Source organism: Hevea brasiliensis, chromosome 5 (genome assembly GCF_030052815.1).
Source record: "Hevea brasiliensis isolate MT/VB/25A 57/8 chromosome 5, ASM3005281v1, whole genome shotgun sequence".
Lineage (NCBI taxonomy): Eukaryota > Viridiplantae > Streptophyta > Magnoliopsida > Malpighiales > Euphorbiaceae > Hevea > Hevea brasiliensis.
Window position 1 is genome coordinate 11,354,462 of NC_079497.1, and position 9,225 is coordinate 11,363,686.

The 9,225-nt window shown below is 33.8% G+C and overlaps 1 protein-coding gene across 1 annotated transcript; it reads right to left on the reverse strand.

The window, feature by feature from the left end:
• Window positions 1-4,254: 4,254 nt before the first annotated feature.
• On the reverse strand, window positions 4,255-8,864 carry LOC110664469 (respiratory burst oxidase homolog protein D). Its single transcript, XM_021824176.2, has 12 exons — window positions 7,819-8,864; window positions 7,521-7,683; window positions 7,386-7,434; window positions 7,154-7,267; window positions 6,584-7,009; window positions 6,100-6,486; window positions 5,913-6,008; window positions 5,689-5,804; window positions 5,487-5,589; window positions 5,325-5,398; window positions 4,686-5,212; window positions 4,255-4,598 (listed from the first exon to the last, which is right to left on the reverse strand). The coding sequence occupies exons 1-12, from the start codon at window positions 8,411-8,413 to the stop codon at window positions 4,489-4,491; spliced, it is 2,760 nt and encodes a 919-aa protein (XP_021679868.2). The 5' UTR covers window positions 8,414-8,864; the 3' UTR covers window positions 4,255-4,488.
• Between the last annotated feature and the right edge of the window lie 361 nt (window positions 8,865-9,225).

The following is a 9,225-nucleotide window of genomic DNA, read 5'->3' on the forward strand; positions in this document are numbered from 1 at the left end:
AAATGTATGTATTTCGGTAAATTTAGAAATTGTTTTATAAGGAAAATTTTTATTAATTGAAAATTCAAGAAAAACTTAGCTTACATAGTTCCTCTAAACCTGGTCATCAGTAAGGATGAGCACATTTGTTTTTAGCTTAATAAACTGAACTAAACTGCTCTATTTCAGTATTGGATTTGGTTTTTATGATGGTTCAGTTTTATTTTTTAGAATTTTCTATTATTTCAATTCGGTTCGATTTTAAATAAAAAAAATTATGTTAAATCGAACCAAACCCATTTACACTTTCTTTTTATTCGCTGTCATTTGATAGTTGATATAAAATGATAATTTCCTGTCTCTGCATGCCCTCACTTTTCCTTTCCATTTCATGCCTCTCATCAAATTATGGCCTCCATTCTCCCAAGCTCTCTCACGCAAACAAGACTTCCCTTTCCTCTAGCACGCCCTCCTGCCCTTTTCCTTCCCTTTCCCTCTGCCCTCCTTGTCTGCTTTTCGTTCCTGCTGCCCTCCTATCCTCCTTGCCATTGTTCCCTCAATCCTAGACCAGAAGCTTAGCCAGATGAAGCCTCAACGAAGCCCAGAATCCTCAATTCCTCACAACCATGCCTTTGCCTTACCGTGATGCTATCTTTGTTCGTCGTCAGCCACGCAGTCGTAGCCCTTGCAAGTCATAAGACCTTGCCTCCTCTTTCCAGTTGACAGTGGTCCTCTCCTTGGTGTCCTCACTATTTATGGGAGATGGTGTTTATGAGTTTTTTGGGTGTTCTCATTACTCAATTTAGTTTAATTTCATTTCTGTTGGGTGATTTCAAATATGGGTTAGGATTATTTGAGATTTGGATTTGAGAATTTGTTAATTGATTTTGTTTGAGATTTGGATTTTTATTGATGCGTAAGATAGCTTGATTTCAATTGATGTTTGATGGTGTTAATAGCTTGACTTCAATTAATGTTTGATGGTGTTGAAAAAAGGATGTGTCTATGTATTTGATTTTTTTGCTAATGGAATCAATAAATCAAACCAAATTGGATTAGTGCAGTTTGATTCCCTTACCTATTTGGTTTGGTTTAATTTCTCAAAAACATAAAATTTTGATTTTTGGTTTATTTATTTGGTTCAATTTAATTTGATTTTAACCAAATGCTCACCCTACCCTAGTATCATACCTCCTCAATGCATCTGACTTAAGACAGTGTATACTAAGAAAATGGAGTGTGCAAGCTAGCAAATGCACTAGTAAAAAAAAAAAGACTTGTTTCCTTCTCCTATGAAAACTCTAAAAATTAAGCAAAAAATTGTAAATTCTCGCAATTTTTCTTGAAGATTTTATTCGAAATGCTCATTAGCTCAGTTTATTAAACAGGATTTAAGCAATAAAAATCCTTCTTTTACTAGCTAAGAAAATACGTTGATTTGGTTATCTTGAAAGAGAGATTGCTTGCATGCATGGTTCAAGACGCATGTGACTGGATCTGAAGCTCGCATGACCGGCTCCCATCCCTATTTGACTATTGGCGTACGTTTTCTATGGTTATTTCATTTTTAATTTGTTTTATTTTTATTTTATTCTTTTCAGATTAATGCTTTAATTAATTAAATAAAATTTACTTTGTAAAAAAATAAAATTATGATAAAAAACTCCCTTAATTTTAATTACTTAATTAGACAAAAAATATTATTTTTTTAATACCTTGTTATAGAGTGCTTGTTGTCTATGATTAAGATTTGAATTTGCTATCTTATATTTTTAGATACTATTTTATTAAAATTTATTATTTAGTAAAATGTTTGTCATGAATTTAATAGAAATTGGAACTAATTAAGAAAATTATTCAAAAGAAAAAGAGAAAGTCATACAACCAAGTAATTAAGAAATGATTAAGAACATACGATAGCATTAATCACCTATGTATCATCGTCATCATCATCATGGGTTCTGAAAATTCTCAATAATTGGATGATTTGGAGGTAATTAATCAATTAAGGAACAAGCCGACCCACTTGGACGCGTTTGGCAGTACTTTCTATACTATCGAAAAGGTCAAGAGGGCATGGTCTCAAAAAGCTATCGTTCAAATTCAATGAATAGTATATATATCCATGCAAGTCAATCTATATATGTTGTAACAAAAGTTAGAATGTTGAAGAAAATGGATCTAGAAGTTGTTGTCCAATAGGGTAGGTTTTCTTCCATTATCTAAATATATAGAAAGAAAATTCCTCTTCATATTTTGACAAAATTTTCTTCAAATTTTTTATTTTTTTAATTTAACAGAAGCACAATAATAAATCGATTATAATTAATGAACAATAATAAATCGATTATAATTAATGAGTTACACAGTATGACGTAACTTTTTCCTTACCCATCACGAATATTTTTAGAAGAAATAAATAGGATAATTCAAATGCTGAGACGTTCTCACTCTCCATACATTATAAAATATGGAAAGATTAATTAGATGACCTAATTGATTTTTTTTTTTCCAACTTTCCAAGGGTTACGACTCTAGTGTTCTATTTCACACCTTAATTAAACAATCCAATTTCCAGGACATAAAAGACATTATTGTAATGGGGAAGAACAAATATGAGATCTATCAATAAGTTTTCTTGATGGCTCTGGCTCAAATATATAATTAAATCTTCTTTGATTCCATTGATTTGGTCATCATGATATAATAATGAAATATTAAGGCATTATTGTTAGGACATTAATATTTATAATCATTTTAGTTAAATTTAAATTTAATAAATAATTTTAATATTTAAATATATCTAGAAATTGAATAAATTTTAATTTAAATTATGCATATTCATTTTAAATTCAATCATGAATATTATATCAACTCATTTAATTTTATATATTTTAATTAATAATTTATTTATTTTTGTTGATAATATTTTAAATTTTAATAATCCTAAAAGAATCTAAACTTATTTATTTAAAATATAATATCTTAAAATGTATAAATATTATTATAAAAATATATATATATTTTATATATTTAATTAATTATTTATATAAATAAGTTTAAGTAACGGGTAAAATCTATCACAAACTTGACTTAAACCTCATATTAAAGTTGAATTGAACTGATTGGCCAAAAAATATAACTTGTTGCCATCTTTACTTATTATGATTTAAAAATGTGAAAAGGGTTACAAAATTTTGGTTCAAATCATTTTAAATTGAGGATTAATTTAAATTATTTATTGATTTACTATACAAGATTTGCGAGTTGTGAATCATTTCAAATTAAAATATTAATTTTATTCATTTAATTTTTAAATTAAAATTTAAATATATCAATTTGATTATATAATAAATTTAATTATCATTTAAATTTAAATCATTTCAATCGAATTCAGCTCGAAAGCAGATGTCCTAGCCAAACAAGGCCATGCCCGTTCAGCAGATTTTTTGGCTTTCTTTTGAGAACAATTTATTTATTTATTATTTTATTTTCAGCTTCTCAGTGGTCCTCTGTGCTTTTTTGGTACTTTCGTTTTGTGGTACATATAGATTAGGTGTAATTAGACAGGGTTTGCCTGATGGCGTGGGTCTAGCGGTGTGGCCATCTCCATCACCTCTCCTCATTTTTAAATCCAATAAATTTTTTATTATAAAAAAAAAATGTAGCCTAGCTATTGCTAATAATATTATTTTTCAAATTACTTTATTCGAATAAAATTTTGCAACCAAATAGATAAATAAATAGAAAATTCAGTAAGTATCTATATAATTTTGTAAGAGGTGTTTTTGTGGACTTTTTGACCTTCGCTTGTTATTAAAGCAAGATGGATATTAAATATTGGAGCTTTGTATAATGTGAAATGGGGAAATTCTTGCAACTTGATTAATGATGGACTACACATCATGTTGGTGAGAATTACATTTAAAATAAGTGGGATTTACATCTATGAAAGGTTAACCAAATGATAACGCGTGCTTTTACTTCATACTTCGACACAGATTCAAGTAGTAAAGTCATTATTCATGAAGAAAGCTTTAATATAATTGTGTCTCAATCTGAAGGGGTTAGTCTTCTTTCTAACTATAAAACGAGGGATGGAGAATACTTTAGATATTTTCAGAAAAAAAAAAAGTAGAATCTATATATATTTATGTATTAAATCTGTAATAAATTGTTTTCCTTGTGAAATAATAACGTATTGATAGGAGAGGATTTGCAAATAAAATGGGGATGAAATTAATGTACTTAAAGTTGGTGTAATATACGTCATGAATCACATGTAGATTTTTAGCCCTTTTTTTTTTTTTAATAAATACAACAAAATGTTGGGTATGTAATATATCAATATTATTGCTAGTTATCCATTTTGTACAGGCCTAGTAAAATTAAATCAAAGAAACAAAATTAAGGAACAATTGTCGGTGGATCGATGACGTTGTATATCACTCAGGAGTCACGAAGCTTCAGTTGGTCTATTGATATACGTATATACATGGCTGTCGTCCATCAAAAGTTCTCTTTATGAAAATCGAACTTAGTGGTGGTCCTGTGGGAGAAGTCCAAAGCCAATTGCCTTAGCTCCTTCGTTAGTGCAGGGGCGCCACAGTAGAAAACTCCTGCATATACGCAAATTTGTTCATAATTTCTCTTGAAAATAAATAATGTCAATAAATTCAAGAAAGTGGAATGGTAGGTGAACCAACCAATTCTTGCATCTGGATGATGGAGAGCGATTTTCTTGTAGACTTGGCGCCAGTTAGGCTTAGCAAAGTGCGATTTGACTCGCGTTCCTGAAACCACATCCACACCATTCTTCGCATGGTGGAGCGACTGAAGCATCGCAATCAAGGCTGACCTGGCGTCTCCTTCTTCATACACGCTGGTGCAATAGTTGTGCAGCTCTATCACCCCCTTATCGTCCATTTCAGCCACCTCGTTCATTATCCCTTTGAACCACTCGAAGGAACCTTGTTCTCTCGTCACCCAATAGAAGTAGGCTTTTCTCGTCTTGAACCCTTTCTTATTATTGTTATAATTATTAGGAGTTGCTCTCCCACCCTCTAAGGCTGTATCCCGATCATCTTCTTCCTTCATGTTATTGATGATATCCTTCACAATGCTGATCATGGGTGTGGCACCAATGCCAAGCCCTACCAGCAGCACGACATCGTATTTCTTGTAGTCCTGTGCTGGAGCTCCAAATGGACCGTCGATCAATATCTTTGGAAAGCTGTTCATTCATTTCATTTACACTATATATCATTGCAATTCCCAAAGAAAGAACATATATAACAATAGAACTAACAAATAACCAGAGGACAGCAGGGTTCTTAATAACGTACCTAGGGTTGTTTCCTCCTTGCGTGCCCTCAGCTCTTAGTAGTCCACTCTTGCCAGCAGATGGAGGCTGACAAACCTAAAAACCAACATACAGGGCGAGATTAGACAGTTGTTTGGCATTCTAAAAATTAGATATATAGATTAGTTGTAAACTAGTAGCAGACCTCAGAGAAAACAGTTTTGAGCTGCCTCGTCCAGTCACCCAGTGTTCGAATGTGCACACTGACGTAGTCATCTCCTGGTGCTGACGTGATAGAAAATGGGTGCCTGCGTACCAAAATTATATTTGTTTAATTTTGAGTCGAAGGCTTTCAATAGTGAGAGTGGCATGGCCTAAGTATATAGTTCAAGATGTTACTAACATACCATTCGAAGGGAGACACTGCGGCGCAGTTGACGAACATGTACTGTCCACTCTTGTATTTGAAGCCCTGTGGCTTTGACATGTGCAATGCCAGGACATTTCCAGGATATACAGCAACCTAAGGTAAAAGTTAATGGAATTATTGCTTATCATCATTTCAGTTAGAAATTAGTTGCAGAAGCAATAAAACAGATGAAATTGAATTTTTACATAATAAATATGTTACCTTGAGAATCTTAACGGACTTGATGCTTGATCTAAAAGCCCTAATCAGCCTTTCACATGCATACAAGATTATTGGTACAGCTAAATACATCCATGTCTGCAGTGGAGAAATGGATATTGTCAAGCACAATTGAAAAGAGCACAGTTAGAAGAGGTTGCATTAAGGTGTGGAAGGAGGTCGTTCGCACCGTTTTCTGATACCATTTTTTTGTGAGGTAGAGGTAAATGCCATGGACTACGAGGAGAGTGTAGACGATAACGAATAGATGGTGAGAATACCAGAAGGCATTGAAGCCGGTGAGTTTCTTGAGGGGTTTAGGCAGGTTTAGCTTGTTACGCCTAAACCAAGGAGTGGCTAATGTGAATGCTATAGCCATCAGCACCACCATTATGATACCGGTGATACCCTCCACGCCTTTCAAAAACCACCAATAGTTAGGAGGTTGGTCATCCCCAAAATAAGGTTTCATAGGCTCGTATTCCTCTTCAGTGGCATGAAGAAGCCTTGGGAAATCACATGTTAAGTGAGCGCCTGCATGCAGTCCAATCCCAATGGCAATTCCAACTGCAATCACCTGATGAACATAGATCGGACCACAATTTTGATTAAGAAGCCAATTTTATATTTTCAAGCTAAAATTTAACACATTTATACATATATGATTATATTACCTTATGGAAATTCAGATTGTCATCAAAAGGCACAGCAACTCCCAGCTTGGTCTTGTTTCTGAGCCAAGTAATTGTGTTCCGGCAGACTGGTAGTAAAATCAATGCCATATTAAATTTAAGGGTCTCCGCCCCTCCTTTGGCAACACAAACACAGTACCCCATTATATCGTATACGGCCTTATTCTTATACTGTATGAACTTGTAAGTAAATAAACCGGCGACAATTCCAAGCCACAACGCCATAATCCACACCCTCTGCCAGTTATCCAATAAAAAGTACTTGGCTTTCTGGTACCATCTTTTTAATGGATTGTTCTCCTGTGTAGGCTTGAGTTTCTGACTCAATAGTTGACTCAAAACTCGGCTATCTCCAACCCTGACGGATTGGCTAGGAGCTTGCAATAACAGTGATTCCAGGTTATAAATCTGTTAATAATCAACAGAATAGAACAAACAGTGAAAAAGAGAAAAATTATTGGGGTTAATTAAAGTTAATTAAAGATAAAGAAACGTCTAGAATAATATATATATATATACATATTTATATATATATATATATAAAAGAAGTACCATGATGTATCCAGCGTTGTCCGGATCTAATTCTTCCATAATTAGCGCCGCATACTCCTTGGCTTGTTTCTGAATGTTGGAGAGTTTGTTTGTAGAAGCACTTAAGCTGATAATCTACAATATATTGGGAAGCTAATTAGTCAAAAGTATAATAATAATAATAACAACAATATGTATATTAATTTTTTCCAGTTTGGTCTGAAAGTTGACCAAGAATTCACTTTATATTTACCTCTGTTACTTCTTCTTCCGTGATTCTTCCATCAGCATCTCTATCCACCCTGCATGATTCAATATATGGAAACATTTATTACCAGCAGGAAAGCAATTTAAGCGTAAATCTTTCCAAAAGGATTGGTATATATACATGTCAAAGAAGATTTGGAGTCTAGAATCGAAGCTTTCATCTGAGATTTGATCCCAGAACTCTTTCAGCTGTGATTTGTTAATGGAATCGCCATTTATGTTACGCCTCCGAGCAAGCGCGCGAAATAATTCACCAGCAAATTCTTTTGATTCCTTGTTCATGCCTGCCACAGTGGTTAATAAAAAAAAAATTATATACCGTTTGATAAATGATATTCGATAGCTTAAGAGAAAAATCTTGAAAATTATTAGAAAAAGTAAAAAATATTAAATATTTTCTTGATGGATGGGCAATATACCAATGCATTCCCCGAATGAAGAACAGTGAAGGAGGCCGTTGGTGGAGGCCGTAAGTTCTTGAAATTTCTTCTCAACCCCGGGCCATCCATTTCCAGAGGCTCCAGTTTTGGCTGCGATGAATTTGAGGCCCTTCAACGCGTGAGCGGCGGCTGACTTGGTCCTATCAAATCGTCTAGCAGCAGAAGGCCTCCTTGAGAGAGAAGCAAAACGTTTGAGCTCTTGTGAGACCTGTTTGATATGGGAAGAAGTGTTGCGAAACAAGGAGGATCGGAATGAAGAAGACTTGTTCTCAAGAGTCTTCTTGGCAAGCAAAGCGAATTCAGGGTCCTCATTAGCAGGGTGAACACTGTGTACGGCGACGGAGTCATCGAGAATGTCCAGAGTAATCTCAACATAGGAAGAGGGATCATCAGCGGCGTTACTGAAGGTAGTTTCGGGAGGAATGTTGAATCTAGCGCTCTTCTTGGAAGATCGCTTTTTGTTGAGAGGAGGTCCTCCTAGAGGACCGCTAAAGGCAGAGCGATCGCTGGCAATGCTCTCATTGTCGGAATTGTTATCAGATGGAGGCCCTCTGATCACGTCGTCGCTTCTCATTTTGAAGAAGAATTGATTAAAGAATAGGAGTTGAAAAAAAAAGAGCGTTGAAGGGCTGATTTTATATACACAGGGTCATAATAATACGCAACTGGGAAACTTGTAGGAAGGATCTGCCGGCCAAACTGACCTGATCAAGGGCCAAAGAATTTGAAGTGCGCATTTGTTGAATCTCAAGGAATAACTTACAACATTATCAAAGAATATGCATGGACTCTAAATAAATAATTGTCTTTAATCAAAAGATAAAATTAAAATTTACATGGGAACACTTGAAAGAACAATTAATAAAAAAGAAAAAGAAAAAGAAAAATACAAGTGTAGGATAAAGACTTGGAAATTGAGTTGTTACCCTCTTCCATGCGAAGTTGCTAACTGGTACTAAAACTATGCATTTCCCTGAGTGCGTTACCCATTCTTTAATTTCTCGGAATCAAAATTAATTAAACTTGCCATTTGCCCATTTGGTGGATCTATATATTTATAAGTCTAAAAGAAAAGTGAATTAAATAAAGATTGATTATTGCTAGCTCTTATTTGAAGCTCAATGAAAAACTGAAGTTAGGCATTGTGTGACAAAAGCAATGTGTAAATGCAATAAATTAAATAGCTCAAACAAAAAATTAAAATAATGATATTTTACCAACTTGAAAATTATTTATTTATTCTTTTTTTTTAGAAAAATATTTGACGTGATAATTAATATATAGTGCCCTGATTGGCACATAATTTCTAAGTTGAATGACGAGGAAGACAAGCAAAGACGTGAGAATTACTTGGACATTATATATATACCATCAAAAGCTCCGATT

Coding starts and splice junctions, on each gene's coding strand:
- LOC110664469 (XM_021824176.2), bottom strand. CDS start 8,413: ATGAGAAGCGACGACGTGATCAGAGGGCCTCCATCTGATAACAATTCC. Junction 7,268..7,385: donor CGGAAGAAGAAGTAACAGAG/GTAAATATAAAG, acceptor AATATATTGTAG/ATTATCAGCTTAAGTGCTTC. Junction 5,213..5,324: donor CAAGGAGGAAACAACCCTAG/GTACGTTATTAA, acceptor ATGAATGAACAG/CTTTCCAAAGATATTGATCG.